This window comes from Platalea leucorodia (assembly GCF_965183815.1).
Source record: "Platalea leucorodia genome assembly, chromosome: 1".
Lineage (NCBI taxonomy): Eukaryota > Metazoa > Chordata > Aves > Pelecaniformes > Threskiornithidae > Platalea > Platalea leucorodia.
This window is the reverse complement of record NC_138823.1, coordinates 136,852,992-136,874,464: the sequence shown is the minus strand read 5'-3', so window position 1 is coordinate 136,874,464 and position 21,473 is coordinate 136,852,992. Positions and strand designations below refer to the sequence as shown.

The 21,473-nt window shown below is 37.6% G+C and overlaps 1 protein-coding gene across 1 annotated transcript in view; it reads right to left on the bottom strand.

The window, feature by feature from the left end:
- DGKB (diacylglycerol kinase beta) overlaps positions 1–21,473 on the bottom strand; it is a gene marked incomplete at both ends in the record, with an annotated part of 334,114 nt that overhangs the window by 211,369 nt on the left and 101,272 nt on the right. The window contains 2 exon segments of the mRNA XM_082329956.1: positions 7,511–7,585; positions 14,515–14,588. Of these exon segments, the coding sequence (XP_082186082.1) occupies positions 7,511–7,585; positions 14,515–14,588 (149 nt within the window).

Genomic DNA, 21,473 nt, shown 5'->3' with positions numbered 1-21,473 from the left:
ATACAAGGAGCACATGCATAGGGAATTATGGAGTTTCTGCTGATAAATTAGTAATTTCCACCGGAAAGATGGCAACTGTTTCAACTACCTATACTACTCTAATTCAGTTTTTCATAATCACCTCATCAAATCCATATGAATGCAGAGAAACTATTTATGAACAAAACACCAGTGCTAGAGGACTTAACTATTTGCTGTTGAATCGTGCATGTAAGTGATTTATGCACAGATACCACCCCCTGCCCTTATTCTTATGGAACTGTTTTAGGAAAACCTGTCCCAGTCACAGTAAATCTCTTTTAAGACAGAAGTTGCAATGCTTTCCATTTAGGTACCTGCACATGACTTTCTCATACCCAGAAGCAGCGCACTATGCAGAGATTTCAGGTGCTCAGCCACACAAAGTGGCATAACAACAGCAATGTATGAAATCATTCAGCCAGTCTCCTTCACTCACAGTGGAAGCAAAAATTAAAACTGTTAATAGACCAAGCAAAGAATACTCCACTGATACTGGTATCTCAGGACAGGTATCAGCTAAATGTAAGGTAAACTGCAAATTATCAGTGGATATAAAAATACTATTGAACTGGGTAAATTTGTCCACTGCAGAGAAGTTCAAAGCGCAAAAAAAGGGAACAGAACTTAGTATCTGCCTACGTTAGAGAAATTTTCTCTTAAATACTCTAAATGGCGTTAGAACTACTTCAGCTCTTATGGCTTAAGCCCATATTTTTACTGAGCTGCTTTTACAGTTACCCCTGAGTAATTTGGATTCAGTTTTTGGAAAAGGAGAATAATTTAGAAATAGATGATCAGTAAAATTTGTAAATACTTTTGTGTCATAGCTTCTCAGCCAGTAATACTATACACAGTACATGAACTTTGCCAATTACAATACTTGCATCTAATTGTAATCAGCTGCAAGATAGAGGACTTCAGAAGCTCTGCATTATTAATACAGTTTCTCTGTAAATCATAAAGGTATTTGCTATGACTTCTGTTTCAAAACTTCTATATTTGGAGTAATAACGTAGGCTGGCCTTAAAGGTATTGAGACAATAATATTGAATAAATACGTAAAATCATTAGATTCAACAAATATTTATTTTTCATAAAGTGTGGAATAAATCAAATACAGTAATATTACAAAAATTTTCTTGAATGGCATCTGTAACTTATCAGTTTGATAACTACAAGTGAACCAGTATGACATTTGCATATTGGAATAGAACTTATGCTGTGTGTGAATACAAGTGAATAAAAGATAAATGTTCACCATAAATATCACCAGCTCAAAGCAAATTAGAGCCTGCTAACCCTTCATTAACAGATTTATGTTGACAAAGGACCAATCTGATAGATATCTCACACTTCCAGGTGAACCCTATAAATTAGAAACTTTGCCCACTTGTGAATTCACAATGCTGGGCTTAAACTAGCAATTTTACTAATTTAGATGTTCAACTCAGCACGGATTCTTCTTAAACTAACTCTCCAGAGGAAAGTATCAAGATGGAAGACAAAGCAATTGCAATGTTGCAATGTTTACTCCTTTATTGTAATGACCATGTTGTCATTTTACTAAACAAAGCAAATACAATCCCTGACAAATGGGGAGTTTACTGGAGTATATGAATGACAACTAAACACAGTTTTTCCTCTGCTAGACTGCCAAGCTGATGTGACCACAGAGCTGGACAACATACACACTCTAACCTCATTACCACTCTCAGTTACAGTTTTCTGTATATTGTAAATGACACTATTCATGAGACAGCAATTCCAGTCAATCACTCTAATAAAAACAGTTTCAATAAATCCAGTTTATCATTGCATGGGGCAATACATTCCTCTCCTGGAATGGCATTTTAACGTGCACAAGTTAACTGGTGGATGCATATATCACAGCTGAAAATACTGTTTTCAGTTCATACTTTCTAAAGATAAAGGTAGCTGCTAAGTTCAAATCACAGGCTTGCTAAAAACCATGATGGCACATTTAGAAAAACAAGATCCCAGTCCTTCAGTGTGTGATCATATGGAATATTGAGGGGCTCCATGAATATAGGGGACATTTTACTGTCAGGTACGCAACACTGAAAACATTGGTCCATGTGATATACTTCACACTCAAATATAACATTAATATCATAGAATCATAGAATGGTTTGGGTTGGAAGGTACCTTTAAAGATCATCTAGGCCAACCCCCCTGCCATGGGGAGGGACATTTTTCACTAGATCAGGTTGCTCAAAGCCCTGTCCAACCAAAAGTTACATTTTCCTTAATTCTTGCTTGAGATGTACACCAACCTAATTCTACAGTAGAGCATTATAGTCAGCAGATGGCCCCAAATCATTCTGATACAGATATTGAACAACAATGATAGTGTCAAACCTATGATCCCTGCAAGAATGGAATTTGCTTTATCTGCATAATACCCACAAGATGGATAGCAGCCTTGCAGATCTGGGAGAGAGAGATGCCAGTCAGAGGAAGAAATACAGAACCATTTGTGGGAAAAGTGAATCAATATATGCTGGGTAGTGGGTGGAGGAAAGATGCTGGCTGTCATATGTTCAGAAGTAACTTAACTGTGATAGTCAAAACCTTACCTTGGGGTGACGAGGAAAAGAGAACCATTTCAAGGATGCAAGGAGAGAAGAGCAAACTAATAAGCAGGCTAAAGGATGTGGCAGAGGCTTTTAAAACAGATTTCCAACAAAGGCTGTAAGGGTGTGGCAAACTCACTACTGAACAATTACAGTGGTTAAGAGAGAGGGGAATGAATCTGGCTCACAACTTCGGAAGCCTAGACTAAGACAGGAGTGGAAATTGGTGATATTTACAATATTTAAAGCTTGTGCTATGTATGCAGCAAACACCACAGTCACCATACAAGTAAAAATATTGTTAAACAGCTGTTTAAAACACATCCCTAAACCCACGGTTTCAGTTTCACATGTGAAGACTTATTGAGTTCTAAGTACTACTGATTTATGGTGCACAACTATAACTTTAATCATTAGAGTATAACCAACCCACTAGGGCTTGCTTTGCCATTCTTTAGCAAAAATGTAATTCTTCCAAAGAAATACGGACCAGGTTCAAGGTTTTGTTCAGGAGAAAATAACTATACAGTTATTATGTTCTAAAAATATTCTTGGTGTACACGTCTTCCCAGAATACTCTGTATATTCCAAATGTCCAACAGAAAGAAATGCTCTGGCAATCAATTCCAATAATCAAGGAAAATAGTGTAATTTTCAAAATAGGCCTATTGCTTTGTGAAGTTATAAAGGCCCAGGTGCGGTAGATTCCCAACTAAATTACAGAGTAAGTTGTAAGGATTCAGTTCGGCTGTCTTGGGCATCTTTTAAGTGGACAGAATTTAAGATTTAAAAAGGCCTGTTGAGGTAAACTTGTGGATAGAATTTAAAAAATATATGCTCTCCAAATTAAATGCTTAAGGGAGTTACAAAGAAATACAACTTTTGTGGATATAATTTCTATTATAGTGTATAAAAATAACATAAATTAGACATTTTAAATAATAGACTTAAGGGAACAGGAGCCTTTTCAGAGGGACAAAGCCTTTGTGAAATGGTGACCTCTCTACAGAGTCATGTGGGTCTGTGGCTCGACTGCTATTCATCCAGCTATTATTTACCTCTCTGTGAGGTGAACAATAACTGAATTTCAGATTCTTCAAGATCATTAAATCGACAATAACAGTTGTTGTCAGAAGTAGAAGACTCCTATAGAGATATAACAACCAAACAGGGAAATTCTTTTCAAGGCTAAAAACACAGGTGCTAGGCACAAATTACACAATGTATCAGCCTGGCAATTTTCACGTCACTTTGTTAACTGTGGCAGTTCTACAACTGTGGAGTACCTTTTATGCCTGCGTTCAGCTGCAGAGCTTACAGAGTTGCTCCAGCTCACCCTATCTCTCTGCTCCCAAATAAAGAATGTCTAAACCATTAATTATTATACCAGTGTTTAAATGTACTGTTGCCCTTTGGCTGAGAGCTCCTTGATTTTCAGGCCTCGCAGCAGGTCAGTTTCCGTTGTTGGAAAGGAGTCAATGTCAGAGAGTCGGGTGCTGTGAGATTTATTTGCAGCACGTACATATTTCTACATAGATTACGTACATGAGTCTTGACATAAACAGCTCCGAAACCCTTAGCTTAGGCATGCTAAGAAGCTACAAGAAACGTCTTTGTTGCTGTCCCTGCAGTTCTCCAAGTACCATCCCATCTATTATGAAAGTAGGTGACACATCCACTTGAGTAATTGCACATTCAGATAGCAATACTAAAATTCATTGTCAACTTGTTCAAAATGTTTTTCTGTTGACCTACTACACGCCAGCTTATTTATAAAAAAACGCACAATAACTGATATAATGAAAGGTGGTGGTGGGGTTATCGGGTTTTTTTGTTGTTTTGTTTGGGTTTTTTTGGGGTTTTTTTTTTTTTTTTTGGGGAGAGGAAAGGGAAAATGGCATGTATTATTTCCAGATTTCAAGGAAATTCAAATATGGGACTCCACTAGTGGCCCTTCTTCCTCTGAACAAAGATTATTTTAACCCTGTTACAGCTCAGGTCTGCTAAGGAGCCTTTTATTGCAACACATTTCTGTGAAAGAACATGGTTATCCCACTGAAGAGGGAGAATGAAAGACCTAGTGATTGAGCTGTTGATGTTTTCAAAAAAATACATCAGTTTCACAGTCCCCCTAAGATTTAGGATTTTACTGGTCTCATAGTTCTCTTGTCTTTCTCCCTGTTATCTAAACAGGAGATATTTTGACAGCAATGAACAGGAAATATTAAATCACGTTAGCCACAGATGTTTAGAACTTGACTTAGAAGGCTTATGAATGTTTTCTTCTTGGTTGATGACAGCAGCCCATCAGAAAAATACTATCATAAATAAAAAACAAACATTAACTTGTGGGTTAAAGCAGACAGTTTGGCTCTACCAAAAACATGCAAATTCTACCCTAATATTATAAACATTCGATAGGTTGAGTAAACATGCCTGAAATTGGTAGTAAAAAGAAAAAAAAAAATCTCAAAATACTCAATTAAAATGTATTACAATAATCATAAATGCTTTAAAATAAATGTACATTATGTTTATCCCTTTCCACTCAATAACAGTAACTGGTGTGAAGAATACACTTTCATTTTTCTCTGTGCTGTGCAATCCCCCACTCTGTTCCAATTCAATCTAAATGGCACATATGACAATATTAAATAAATGTAACATTTTGATTGACAATCCAGTATAACTGGCATTATAGAGATGGATGAGTGAGTGGACGGATGGTTGGGTGGGCAGGTTTTATTAGGCAATCCAGCCCTCGCAGAAAAGGAAACAAGGACTGGTAAGTGAAATACAGAGTTTATTCAACTGCTCGCTTAAGGGACAAATTATATGCAGCCTACATAGTACTGCCAGGGGCAAGAAACGACAGCAAGAGATAAACTGGAAATTTAGGATTATTCATTTCTGTGGAATGAATAAAAAAATATACCAAAACAAGATTAATAAAATGCAGTGTCTGTTTGAAAATTAATTATAAATTTCTTCAAAGTGACTCTGAAGTAAACTATTTAGATTCCTAATAGGAAGAGAAATTGAAAATATTTTCTAAAAAACACTGTCCTGGTTCAAAAGACTAAAGTTTAAATCGCTTTAGTGCAGGGTTTCAGTTTGAACTTAACACTGCCCTCTTGTGCTTCTGCCTTAAAATACATTTTCCTTTGCATCACGAGATACATGAGAACCAGGAGTCAGTTATAGACAGAAAAGCAGTCAGTAACTGGGGTTTGATTTTTTTTTTTACAAAAAAAAAAAAAAAAAAAAAAAAAGGTTCAATGAAATAAGATGAATTTGAACAAAAATATTTCAGTTGTTTTAAAAGCCGTCATCTCAATCTCTGGCATTTCTATTATACCATATGAAAAAAACAATATTGGTTACTAGTTTTGCCTCAGTTAAAATTTCTTATAATTCCTGAAATAAGTTTCTGCAATTTTTCTAGTCTACTTACTCTTTGGACTAAGATTACTTTTTACATTTTCCATATGTGTCAAGGCTAGCATAACAAAACACAAACAAGAAATACCATTTGAGAAATAAAACAGCCCTAGCATTCAGGTGCAGGATAAAATTACAGGCATTAAAGAAATCATGCATGTCAGTATTTTCATTTTCTGAGCAGGTTTTGCACCATTCTGCAGGTTGCACATTAGCCAACTAGTGCAAGATATCCTGAGAATCTTAACTTCAAAAAGGATTGGGCCCAATCCGCTTTTCGCTTTCATCAATGCTATACACATCCGAGGTCTGACACAATAAATGAACGTACAGCTGATGTAGAATGGTTTTAAAAGAGACTAGCTTGCTGTATATTTGGCCTTAAAACCAGCAGTACTGGCAGAAACTGCCAGAGCATACTCTTTCCAGTAATATATCTGTAATAACTGAAATATAACTTTGCAAGGCACAAACCACGTACACTTCCACGTTCATCTTATTTTCCTCCAACTTAAAAAGAAAAAAAGTCTAAACAAATAAACACTCCCAAGATGAAAAGAAAGAAGTATTCATACAACAGTGTAAACTTCATGTCAGTGGCATATATCTCCTAACAACCTTCTGCAACTCTTCCCACTGATGTAAACTTTCATGTGTCAGTGACATAACTAAATAACATCCAATACATACAAAATGATACACAGACCAGATGTTCAGAGCTGGTCTGTCTTGTTTTCTTCTACCAAAGTACCCACTACTTAAAAAGGAGACAATTCCAGGTGGCAAAAGTTGGTATTTGATATACTGCAATTCTCTTGTCTTCACATGAATACAAAACAGGAAGAACCATGGCACAAGCATGTTAAGTGAGTGACTACAATACTACCTGGTTCAGATAACTCTTCAGTCCCCATAAAAAGTCACTGCCTGCATAATCTAGCCTGTCCAGTCATTTTCTGCCCACTACATCCCCAAGATTATGGAATTGATAAGGAGTGTGCAGCCACTGTAATTTGAAACAACATTCTATATCTGACATGCATAAGAATACATATATGTACACTATATATATTACACAGACATATATGTATGTGCACATATGTGTTTATGTAATAGAAATGTATGTCCTGCAGGTCAGTCTTCGAGGCTGCATGATATTTGGAACTAAAGTAACCCCCACATGAACTCGGGTTGCTGATATAGCAGTAAAAGCTGCAAACAGAATGAAATTTATCACACTGTTCTTATAGAGTACTGCATGGTTATCAGTAAAACATATGATACGTAGTTTTATTTGTACATGTAAACAAATAATACCTGTAAATTTCTGCAGCCATTCAGAAGTCTGCAGTGTTGATACATTCAAAACATGCTATATGTGCCCCAGTCTGTTCATTTGATTACGTAGCATTTTATTAAATGAGTTCCTGGTAATAATATTAACTGTGACTTACCCTGGCATTGGTCCATTTCCAGAAAGACTATAAACTTGACGAGGATTTAAAAGGTACTGAAATTTTCTATAAATTCTGAAGAGGTAAAAGAGACAAGGACAAAATATTTACTTGCATGTTTGGATTTTTTTTTAAAGCTATCAATGAAAGAAGATAACACATACTATAATTATTTGAATTGCAGGATCTCATTTATAGAAAAAATAAAAGATTTGAACACAGCAATTATAATTCACACATACAGTGTATTGTGGGCATAAAATTGAGACTGAAGTGCTACAAGCTAACTACAGTTCAAATGCTGTATACAGACAGAAAAAAAAAAGTAGGGTAAGGAAGTATAATGGTACAAGAAAAGGTGAGTCAAAAAAGCATTTGGAAGAGCACGTTGGTTCCTATTAAAGTAACTCCATGGTAAAGGACAGATTTATTCCTGAAATTTATTGCTAACATAAAATTACAAGTATAATTAATCGCAAAAGCAAATTGCCTTTGCCACCCACCAAAAACGTCCCCATAGGTTGAACAATATTCTGAGAAAGCAAATCTATTGTCAGCTACATCTCCTTTGGATTATTTTTGAATGGGAAGAAAATGAGAGAGATTCAAAACCATTGTTTTACTTAAATTACACATATTTTTAAATTATCTGAATAATAGGAAGCAATTTATTGATACAGCATGAAAAGCATTGTCCTACCCCATAAGGGACCCCATTTGCTGTCCCATTCCCAGAAAATTTTTCTTTAAATGGTAGAATATTTCCCAAACTGTAACTTTATCAATTTGAGGTTACTTGTCCTAAAAGTATGACAAACATTTCTTTTTTCTTCATTACAAATATTAGAAATGTAATTTCCTACATTGACTACAATGTGGTAGCTGGTTCATTTCTTATGTAGAAACAAGTACATGAAAGAGTTGGAGCTCAGAATGAATAAATATATACCTGGGATCTATGACAATAGTTTAAATTATAAACCCCTGTTTCTTGCTTTTAATTTTAATGTTTATATCCTCTAGCTAATTAATATTTTAATGTTTTTAAGAAAGCATTTATTTTTCCACTGAAATCTCTCTTCCTTTCTTTTTACTGCCTTAAATAAAATAGAAGCATAATAAGAGCTGAATTTTAAGTTAAAATGTCCACGTTTTCAAATTCAGCAAAATAAAACTGTCTAGACACAATCTATGTGCACATTGAGGATTTTTTTCCTTAATAGTAATGCATAATTTATCAGGCTAGGTGGAAGACAAAGGTGTAAGAATACTGAATACAAACAACTTTATAATTATCTCTAAAATTGCCAAATTGGAACATTTTCTTAACTTCTCAATTATTTAGCAATATCAGCTTCTTCATAAAGCATAGTATTCAAACACACTCACACCATCTATGCCTGATGCCATTCCTGACAGAAAAAGTCAATGTGAAATGACTGGTTTCACTTTGCAAGCATGCACACATCATTGTCAATGGTCGTGATGATGACTAAATCAGACATTTGACAGTGGATTTACAACACAGTATATTTCCATTTAATTTGCAGCACCTTACCAATGTAAAAGGATTCTATTTTTTAGTTTTCTAGTTAGTATGTGTAAGTTGCTTCTCAGTGACACAGGATTTAACCTCATCAAAGGTGCAGCTAATTTAATTTGCGTAGCGGACCGTGAGGTCATGTATTGTTATGAAGTCCCAAAGGCTTAAGAGTTATTTGCCTAAAAGTGTGGTGCTACAAAACATACTAGCCATTACCTACACTCACAATACTGTTGTGAAATGCTATAAAAGCCTTCTTAATAAAGAGGGACCTAGGCATCTCTAGCCAAAACCCAGAAGTCCACCTGCAATAATGAAGTGATTACATTGAATCCTACTTGATTCACTGCATGCCATTCACAGGTACTAATCGAACATCAATACCAAATAATCACTCTATAATGACTCACTGCAAATGATACATCACGCTTTAAGTTATTATAACATATTTATGTACTCTAGTCTGTGTAAAATTCATAACTTGATGGTTCATTTCCATTCTTACATTCTCCAAAAAAGAGGATGAAACTGTCCATAAATGCTTGCCCTCGCACTAAATTGTAGCTAGACCTAACAGTGTGACACATGCAAGATGAAGAAATGGATGGTAACTAAGCCTTCCAGTTTTATACCTGCAGTACTAAATAGCCTATTGATACTGACATCTCTGAGCTTCTTGCTTCTGCATGTAAGGAAAGAACTGGACATGATTTCCTTGTGACTGGAAATTTGTGCAGACAAAGCCCTGAGGCAATGTAGCAGGTAATGCCCCAGAAGACAGCTTTTTGTGGCAGAGTGCAATTTCATGAACAAAGCCAGTTTGTGAAATTACATCTTGTCCCCACCACCTCCAGCTGGCTCTTACATCACGACACAGTTTATCAACACACAGTTATGCTTCCATAACCGTTTGTGGGGTTATTATGTGATCTGGAAAACTAAACAGATTCAATTTAAAATAAAAATCCTCAGAACAGCTACTTCATTGTCATTTTCTCCCCTTACTTAAATCATGCCCGTGATCTCATATGAACCTCAAAATAGCTGCACTAGCATAACTGAGGAGGCAGGAAATTACAGCAGGAGTGTCCAAGAGGGCTGGGATCATCTTTGAACAGCTCTGCTGCCGAGCAAAATACTCTTGAGTGCACCTTGGGCTGAGTGAGACTGAGCTATCTTCTGAAGTCATAAGATCATTACTTCAGAGAGGTTAAAGAAAGACAGAAACCCATTGGCAATTCAAAACTGGCAGTAAAGTTGACAACACTGGGGAAGAATCTGGTCATAGCAGTGCCTTGTGCCAACTGGGGGATGCATCTTCAGTCATCTGGGAGGTGACTACCCAAGACGTGGTCAATATAGGCTTAATGTAATCCTAATGGCAGAGAAGAAAGAAGCCAAGGACTCCTCCCCAAAAGTAAAAGAATGCTAGTGATCTTCTCTCCTAGACATATAATATTCGAAAAAGATCATTTGAAACTGCTTCTACATTTTGTCTCAATGCTAAGTGAAAGCTTAGAAAGCCAGATTAATCAGAGGGTAGGAGGGAACAGCCACTTTGAACCAAAGTTACTTGAAAACAACAAAGGTCAAATATATCATCAACCTGTACTGCACAGACACTGAACGTGGAGTCAGCAGGAAACGTCAGTGTACGGAAGCTGATCTCCAGTGCATCCAACCGCACATTTGTCAAGGAAACAATTGTTTAAACTCACCTGCTGGTCAGGCAAATAAATTGGAAAACGGGGAAGTGGAAAACAAAGTAATGAGTATGGCAAAACAACAGTATGATTTAGAAGGACTCTTATGTGAGAAGCATTACCCTTAACAATAACAGTCTTTAGAAGAACTACATTCTTGTTGTATATTCTTTCTGTTGAAAAAAACTATTCTGTCAGTGATGTACTAAATATATACATTCTATTCACAGATTATTGAAAGCTGTTGTCTTGATCAGTCAGATCTTAAATGCCAACATACAGGACTGTTAGCTCTAGGATGAAATGGATGTACTGCAGTTTTTTTCTGATGAAATTAACCACACCTGTCCATTTTATGCACAATCACTGAAAACATGTTACAGTGGGATATAGCCTGAGGAAGACACCTGACTGGGTTTGCTGAACTCCTATCAAGTCTCATGCTTAATTAAAATCTATTTTTGGTGTGTGAAAGGCTTAAACTCATTAACTTTAATTCTAATTTGCTACTTTCTTCTTAATAAACATTGAATTATATTTTTGTTCTATTTTATTATAAGCATATGTATTATCCATTGGAATAAATCATTTAAGTCCAAATAACTGTAAATGCATTTACGTCTCAGGTGATGGGCAGTAAGTATTAATCTCCATTGAGAAGAAAGTATAACCGGGTTATTTTCATAGTTCTTTATTTTGCAATTATATCTGAAGTCATAGCATTGGTTTTTAAGAGAAACCTATTCAAGAAGAACATGATATTTATCACCATACATGTTGTAAAACTCTGGCTTTCTAACAAAATTGAAGTTTTAAAACATAGTGATAAGGTAATTAGATATGGTTGTAGAGAAAGTATCATCATGTTCAGAATGCGCTTTTTCTACATATCCATTTGTTTCCCACCATCCCTCTGTTCCAACATTCAAAAACTAAAACTAAAGCACCTAACATTTTTTACCTTAAAGTGATCTTCAGTTCTTTTCCTTTGCATTTGAGAGATTTGAAAAAAATTGCAAAATACAAAAGCAAATGACAGAGTATTATTGGGGCAGTGCATTTATTCAACTGGTTTTCAGATGGATGCATACACTCTCTGCAAGTCTAAGGGCAATGAAATGGGCTGGGTTACCATATGGCAAGGCATAAAATCTCATCTGGGGAACTGTGGGAACACTGGAGTCTTGACAGTATCTGCAATAACCTTTCTGTGTTCAATGAAAGTCAATTAGAAATCATAACTTCATTCACCGTGATCTCTCAAATACAGGAAATCCTAAGCAAAGACTGAAGAATAGCTTTCAGTAAAAGATCACCTTAATCTGAATGAGTCAAGATAATGAAATTCTCAACTACAAAAATTAGTAGGTTGTGGTTTGGTTTTTTTTCCCCTCACTGCTGTGGAAATCTTACTTTTGTTACAGCCTATCCTCTACTCTTAGCCTCTCAATTCCTGAGTAGATTACAAAATCACTATAATCAAAAAGCCTGACTTGAATCACCTTAACTGTGCATTTTACAAAGCTATTTATGTCTTCAAATGTTCTCTGATTTTACTTTTCACAACATATAACTGCCACAAAATTGGAGGTGGGGGGGGAAATGTGGGATTCCTCTCTTTCTGGTTAGGAAGTGTAGAGCAGCCAGATAAAAATGAGAAAAGTGAAAATGTTAAATATTATTGTTCCCTGAAAATATTTTCAGCCCTTAGATTAAATCTTCAAGCTAATAAGCACTCTTAACATCCTCATTTTATAATTTTATTATGTTACTGGTATTGATATGAAACATTAACACCTGAAAGGCAGAAGGAAAAACCCCTTCTCATAAGATAGTCCATACGTGGAAGAGTACTCTTTTCTTTTAACCTTTTTGAATCTAATTTTAGATCTAACCATGAGATATTATCTCCTGCTGGCGAATGACTTGAGATATGTCTACATGACTATGCAGTTGACCTTTTGATGTGCTCCTCCTAACACAGAAATATTGAGTGCAACCTTGACACATTAGTATGCAATTTAACATCTTATTTTGTGTGGCATCAAAGCCAATTTAAGAGGTTCTCATACTTTACTATACTCAGCGTCTGGTGGATGCCCTCATGCTATACACTTCACTGTGTAATGACACTTGTAGGTAATGGTGTTAGTGAATGAAGCGTGTATAAGGCATTCATTTTTTAAATTCAAATCATTCCTGTGATCTGCTTGGTCTCAGGAACAGTTGCATCAACATACACTGAGAAGTGTCAGACTGCAATACGTGAATAGGAATACGAGCTTGGGAAGGGGATCAGGTTTTAAACTTGCTTTTACTCTAACATTAAATGACATCCCTTGTGCATTAAGCCCATTCAGATAGTAACACTTGAGACCAATTACGAGCTGGGAGCTGAAAGCTGTGAAACAGCATTTCATTAAATTGTTTCTAGGTTATAATTAATATGTAAGTGCAGCTCTCTAACCTGCCTCACACCTCCATAATTCCAGACTGGATCCCTGATCTACTCACTTCATACCCGCACTACATAAAAGTCAAGGTGAGTGCTAGTGCATTACCTTCCACAATGCCTCTCACTGCACAGAAAACCAGGGCTACCTCACACTACTACTGTGTCTGAACACGAATGCTCAATATATCTCATATTGTTTTACTGTGATTGCAAAGGCATGTTCTTGAAACTGTTTAGAATGAATCTTTTAGATCATTAACTGCCTTTGACACAACTAGCGTTGTTGGCATTGCTGATATCTAGGTATACCAGTCCAGGGACTACCTAATCAGCTCCTAATGATAACCTGTTCTCTCAGCAGTCTTTGAGTGCAGTTTTGGTTAAATGTTCTTCAGCTCTGAGAATTCCCCTAGCATCTGCTCTGCAGGATTTTGTCCCTTTTATCAGTTTACTCTAAGGGACATATTGTTTGAAAGAAGTGATCTAACAGAGGCAGTGGGGAAGAGGTAGGGAAAGCTGACCCACTTGCAGTTTACTTGCTTGGTTCCAAGCTTTAGAAACATGCTGGATCACTCCTTTTGTGCTTTTGGGTACCCACATCACACATTTCTGCCTGAGTTTGATGGACAGAGCAGGAGGAGAATGCTCCTTACCTGTTTTATCATGCCTCTGATACACTAACATTTAAACATAAACTTAGGCATTTTGAATTTAAATCAATCAAATTACTGACATATATAAAACTAAGCATGTCTTTAAAATTTGTGTGATTGGACTTTAATATTTTAACTGGATTGTTAGAATGTATCCTATCTAAAGAAATCAAAAAGTTTTTTCACTTTAGGAAATCTTACGGAGAGGCTGGAGAGTCTACTCACTAAATCTTTGAAAGGCAAGTCACATTAGAAAATGGAATATTGTTTCCAATGTAAATTATTGGCCTGTCTGCATAATTATTACAGAGATTAAAAGAAAACTGTTATAATTTCAAAGTTGCAATGCAAAATATAGCAACTCACATCTTCATGCAAATCACACAAAACCATACACCAAATATAGCTACTTTTTCTGATGTGAAATGAAACTGTTGTGTAGAAATCATTCTAGTTTTTAACTGCAGAAATTGTAGCTATATGTTAGTGTGTACCTTTTCTAAAGAGGGCAATGGGGTGTTCAAATGTGATAACAGTATAAAATGTTGGATTTCTTTTTACATACAAACTTTTAATGTTCACTTTTAAACATATCACAGAGATTAGAATAGAGAAAGAGAGCAGGGAAAAAAAGAGAAAATAAACCTTACCTTTCCCCTTGTTTCCCACCACTTTTAGGATTGACAAAAACTAAAAGTGGATGAGTGCCTGGAACTGGAGTGATCTAAAAGAAGGGAATAACACAGCCACTCATTAATGCTGTGTGTTGCATTCATTTTTTCCTATAGTAGACAGAAAACAAAAAGCTTAATGCAAACTCTATGTTCTGCTATGTAATCCAGCTGGAAGCAATTCCATAATTTGCAATAATCCTCACTTCATTAATTTGCCACAAATTGCAAGTGACTATTTTTTTAAACTCTAGCTGTCTGTCTTACAGCTGTGATGCCATTTTAACCTATAATTCCATTGAAATATTGATATATATAGGTTACATCCATGAATAGAGAAAAAAACTTTAAACACAAGAAATGCATGACTGATTCTGACAGTAGAGTAATTTCCTATGGAAAAAGCTATGAAGAAACTGTATTTTGTAGTGAGAAATGACACTATACTATAAAGGTCAAATATAGCTATATGACATTTTAAACTTGACGGAATAATTTTTTATTTCTTTTTAAATGACAGAAACCTGCAATATTTGATATGATATGAAATCACACACCTCTTAAAATGTAACAAACATAACGAGTTCCTTTAAACACCTTAGAAAGCTGGAAAACTTAAAAAAGTAGAGGGGAAAAACACATGGAAGAAGGAAAAGCCTGAGGAAAAGAATGGAAAGGAGGATATACTGAAGAAAACAACGACTTCCACAATGTTTTTTAATTCTTTTGTGCATGCAAAGTTTTACATGTTCACATCGATGTTCAGCTTTACAAACTAACACCTTCCTTCAAAGTAATAGTGTTAGTCTGCACTTTCAGATACTTTAAGACGTGAGTGTTCACTGCCTTTGCTCCATAGACTTTGAAGAACATAAAAAAATTACATCACATGATCTCTCTAATACCTGTTTTTAAACCATAAAGCTAGACTATTCATATTAAAAATTATCACTCTTAGATATGAATCAATTCTAAAATGTTTAAAAGCATATTAAGAGTTCAAAGTCAACATCTCTGAAGTTATGCACTAACAACTTCAGAGGTGAAGCTTAGACTGTTTCAAAATCATAGAATCATAGAATCATTAAGGTTGGAAAAGACCCTTTAAGATCACCGAGTCCAACCGTTAACCTAGCACTGCCAAGTCCACCACTAAACCATGTCCTCAAGCACCACATCTATCCATTCTTTAAAATACCTCCAGGGATGGAGACTCAAACACTTCCCTGGGCAGCCTGTTCTAGTGCCAGACTACCCTTTCGGTGAAGTTTTTCCTAACATCCAACCTAAACTTTCCCTGGCGCAGCTTGAGGCCATTTCCTCTCGTCCTATCACTCGTTACTAGGGAGAAGAGACCGACCCCCACCTCGCTACAACCTCCTTTCAGGTAGTTGTAGAGAGCAATAAGGTCTCCCCTCAGCCTCCTCTTCTCCAGAGTAAACAACCTCAGCTCCCTCAGCCTCTCCTTGTAAGACTTGTGCTCCAGACCCTTCACCAGCTTCATTGCCCTTCTCTGGACACGCTCCAGCACCTCGATGTCCTTCTCGTAGTGAGGGGCCCAAAACTGAACACAGTGTTCAAGGTGCGGCCTCACCAGTGCCAAGTACAGGGGCACTATTACCTCCCTAGTCCTGCGGCCACACTATTCCTGATACAAGCCAGGATGCCATAGGCCCTCTTGGCCACCTGAGCACACTGCTGGCTCATGTTCAGGCGGCTGTCAGCCAACACCCCCAGGCCCTTTTCCGCCAGGCAGCTCTCCAGCCACTCCTCCCCCAGCCTGTACCGTTGCATGGGGTTGTTGTGACTGAAGGGCAGGACCCGGCAATTAGCCTTGTTGAATCTCATACAACAAAGGATGGAGAGTCTTCCTGGCCCTCCTTTTGTCGCTGATATATTTGTAAAAACATTTTTTGTTATCTTTAATGGTGGTGGCCAGTTTAAAATGATACATTGAAAGCTCTTGCTCCAAATACTTATTCATAATTTCTGAAATAACAAAAGCTTTTCAGCTGAAGATTTCATAAAATGTAATTTAAGTCAAAACTCGAGAACATGACAGCTAAGGAGTCATAGAGGCATCCTACAGACATACAATCCTATAGGCATCTAAAAGCGCTTTTCTTCTAGTAGGAAGCATTAGGCACAAGTGTGTCAACTCCATCCATAAATTTACAAACAATGCATCCAAATCTGTTCCAATATATGCAAAAAAAACTCCAGCAAACTCGGTGGAATTAAACCTAGCATAAAACCAACCCAGTATCACATTCTGTCACAGTATATTGCTACAGTAAAGTGCTGTATGTTGAAACATATATCAAATTGCAGGGTATAGTGAAGTTTGTCATATATTTAATTTTTATCTACTGTTTTAATCAATTTTAGTTATTTAGCCAATTCCCATGATGTTTGTTCCTGTGAACTAAGTGTAAACCAATGGTGCTCATTGTGACAGAGATGGACTACCTACTGAAATCCCTTAGGACGCAGGTTAATTAATGAGACTCATCCTAAGGTTACACATGATCTATTACTTCCTCTAATTAGAAATAATAATCCTGATCATTATGCTGGTTAGCTAGAAAGAAGTAAGATGAATGTGCTTAACTATGATTAATTGTCTTTAAGTTGTGCAGATCTCCACTGCCACAAAGTTACCTGCTCACTGCTGTCTGATGGAAGGAAGGTTTGGTCCTGATACTTTTCTCAACAAAAGCTAACTGATGAACTTATTTCTATTTTAAATCTTTTATTTCAAAATTTAACCCTGTTATTATAAGCAGAAGGTTTAGGACCATCAAAAAATTTTAATAACCAGTTCGTATTCCACTCAATTCCAAAATAAAGTCTCTTTCAATTAATTTATTAGTTTTTCCAAATTACTTTTGTAGATAACATAGACCTTTCCATATAATAAACAATGCAACTAAAGATTTAGACTAAATTGGTGAACATTTTCAAGCCTTAATCTAGCATGATTTAAAGGCAATCTCCATGAAGTTATACTATAAGTGACTTACATTAAAAAAAAAAAAAAAAAAAAGTGGCAGACCAATTATATATAGTTTCTCCCACATTGAAAACAGAGGTCTCCACAGGACTAGTACGAAGATTTGCTGGGTATCTTTGATTTGTTATCTTGGGAACTTAAATCATAAACAAATGCAACTAACATCATAATAAAGTTGTCTGAATAAAAAACGTTCCCAAAAAAGTCACAAAAATCCTTCTCTTGTTCTTGTTCTTTGAAATCACTGAAGATCATGTTAAAATCATGTTGAAATGAGACCATGCCAGCAAAATTACAGTATTAGAATTACAGTAGCATGCTTTGGCCAGATATGGGAGAATTAGAGTAGTATACTTTGATCAGCTACAGAAATTTTTTGCTCCAGACCATCTTTAGGCAAAATACTAACATTAATTATCAGTTATATTTATGGAATCTTACATCTTTGTGGAAATAGTTCCTAAATTATACAATCTGTGAGTGAAAAAAAACCTAGCAGTATCTCTAATCTCAGCCTTCCACTATGGTATCCTTCGAGATCCACTTAGCCTTCACAATGATCAGGTTATCATTATTGATACCCATTAAAAATGTAATAGTTGGTGCTAAGATGGACTTCTGCTACTCCACACCAATTTTATCCAATAGAGAAAAACAAAGACCACAGTATAATCAGCAAATTAGCGTCATCACTGCAGAATTATTTCTAATGTTACCACTATGGTTACCAGTATTACATCATAATGTAATGAAGACCGGCCTGGCTGAACAGGGAGCTTTGGCTGGAACTCAGGAAAAAAAGGAGAGCCTACCACCTTTGGAAGAAGGGGCAAGTGACTCAGGAGGACTACAAGGATGTCGTGAGGTTATGCAGGGAGATCAGAAAGGCGAAGGCGCAGCTGGAACTTAAACTGGCCACCACCGTTAAAGACAACAAAAAAAGCTTTTATAAATATGTCAGTGACAAAAGGCGGGCCAGGGAGAATCTCCCTCCTTTGTTGGATGCAGAAGGTAACCTTGCCATGAAGGATGAGGAGAAGGCAGAGGTACTTAATGCGTTCTTTGCCTCAGTCTTTAATAGTCAAGCTAGTCATCCTCGGGATTTTCAGGCCCCTGAGCTGGGAGATCGAGATACGATGAAGAATGAAGTCCCAGTTGTCGAAGAAGTGGCAGTCACCGACCTGCTCCTCCACCTGGATGCTCACAAGTCCATGGGGCCAGACGGGATCCACCCAAGGATACTGAGGGAGCTGGCAGGGGAGCTGGCAGAGGAGCTGGCCAAGCCGCTCTCCATTATTTATCAGCAGTGCTGGTCAACCGGGGAGGTCCCAGATGACTGGAAGTTAGCAAATGTGATGCCCCTCTACAAGAAGGGTCGGACGGAGGATCCGGGGAACTACAGGCCTGTCAGCCTGACCTCAGTGCTGGGGAAGGTCATGGAGCAGATCATCTTGAGTGCCATTACACGGCACATGTGGGACAACCGAGGGATCAGGCCCAGCCAGCATGGGTTTATGAAAGGGAGGTCCTGCTTCACTAACCTGGTCTCCTTCGATGACAAGGTGACTCGCTTAGTGGATGAGGGGAAGGCTGTGGATGTTGTCTACTTGGACTTTAGTAAGGCCTTTGACACTGTCTCCCACAGCATTCTTCTGGAGAAGCTGGCTGCTCACGGCTTGCATAAGTGCACTCTGCGCTGGGTTAAAAACTGGCTGGACGGCCGAACCCAGAGAGTGGTGGTGAATGGAGTCAAATCCAGTTGGTGGCCAGTCATGAGTGGTGTTCCCCAGGGCTCAGTATTGGGGCCGGTCCTGTTCAACATCTTCATTGATGATCTGGATGAGGGGATTGAGTGCAACCTCAGTAAGTTTGCAGATGACACCAAGTTGGGTGGAAGTGTCGATCTGCTGGAGGGTAGGAAGGCCCTGCAGAGGGACCTGGACAGGTTGGATCATTGGGCCAGGGCCAAGTGTATGAGGTTCAACAAGGCTGAGTGCCGAGTCCTGCACTTCAGTCACAACAACCCCATGCAACGCTACAGGCTTAGGGAGGAGTGGCTGGAGAGCTGCCTGGCGGAAAAGGGCCTGGGGGTGTTGGTTGACAGCTGCCTGAACATGAGCCAGCAGTGTGCTCAGGTGGCCAAGAGGGCCAATGGCATCCTGGCTTGTATCAGGAATAGTGTGGCCAGCAGGACCAGGGAGGTGATAGTGCCCCTGTACTTGGCACTGGTGAGGCCGCACCTCGAGTACTGTGTTCAGTTTTGGGCCCCTCACTACGAGAAGGACATCGAGGTGCTGGAGCGTGTCCAGAGAAGGGCAATGAAGCTGGTGAAGGGTCTGGAGCACAAGTCTTACAAGGAGAGGCTGAGGGAACTGGGGTTGTTTAGTCTGGAGAAGAGGAGGCTGAGGGGAGACCTTATTGCTCTCTACAACTACCTGAAAGGAGGTTGTAGCGAGGTGGGGGTCAGTCTCTTCTCCCTAGTAACGAGTGATAGGACGAGAGGAAATGGCCTCAAGCTGCGACAAGGGAGGTTTAGGTTAGACATTAGGAAAAACTTCTTCACCGAAAGGGTGGTCTAGCATTGGAACAGGCTGCCCAGGGAAGTGTTTGAGTCTCCATCCCTGGAGGTATTTTAAAGAATGGATAGATGTGGTGCTCAAGGACATGGTATAGATGGACTTAGCAGTGTTAGGTTAACAGTTGGACTCGATGATCTTAAGGGTCTTTTCCAACCTTGACGATTCTATGATTCTATGATCATGCACTACATTATAGCGGTGGCATTACAGAACAATACCAAGCACTTCAGAAAACACCTTAAATCCATTTAATAATTATTCTACCATCTTAGTCCTCACTCCTGCTTTCTCTTCTTCTCAAGCAATAATAAATAAAAGCAATGATGAACTCTAGGCTTTCGATTCATCATGGAAAGAGAAGATAAAACATAAGTTTTGGATCATACTAACAAACGTAAAGAAAATCTGATGCCATCATGTTGTGAAAGCAGAAATTTTAATAATTTAAGGTTGGTGTGTAAGAGTCAGTGCTGCTAGGAGTTCGCTATTTTGAACAGATCAGGCACTGTATCCCAGGCACTTTATCCCATGAGTGGGAAATAGAGACTGTAAAAATACCTGAAAATATACTATGAGCATAAGCAATCTAATGCTTGGGGTAAAACCAAAATTCATAATGATACATGGTGCTGCTACCAAAAGGAGATGCCAAATATGCTCCTCTGTCTAGAGCAGTTGGGCTCACTGGAATTACACAGATATCACCCAAGAGTTAGAAAACTCTGTGTGCTTCCTCTACCACCAGTTTATCATAACAACTCTTCACACTGTGCCTGATCAGACAGAACTTGAGCTTTCTGTCAATGAATACTCTAGCTCTTTTGCTTCATGCTTTAACTGTCATGGATGATCTGGATAGCAGTGCAGCCTGTGAGGGTGGTAAGTACAGGAAGAGAACCTTGAAAGCCATGGATAATGATCGCTGTAATAGTCTACTAGACGATCAACGGAGCAGCCATGTGACTGCATAGGTTTTAGGGTTTGTTTTTTTTGTTTTGGTTTTTTTTTTTTTCTTTTTTTTTTCCTTTTTTTTTTTTTTTGAGTTGTTATAACAAGAATGTTTCACTAACCTAAAAAGATGAAACAACAAAATAAGCCTTTCTATCCTGACACAATAAGGTATATCATGAAATAATTATGAGGTATACAGCCTTTGATATATGGTAATGGAATCTTTTACATTTGACTGAACCTCAATTGCCACACATCAAAAGATACAGAGAACAGTCAACTATGTATATCAAATGGTTATCACATTGTTATCACTATGATCATTTAAGTCCTGAGGAAATAAAGAAGCGGCATCATATATGTGAACATTGACTTTACTCAAAACTACTCATTCT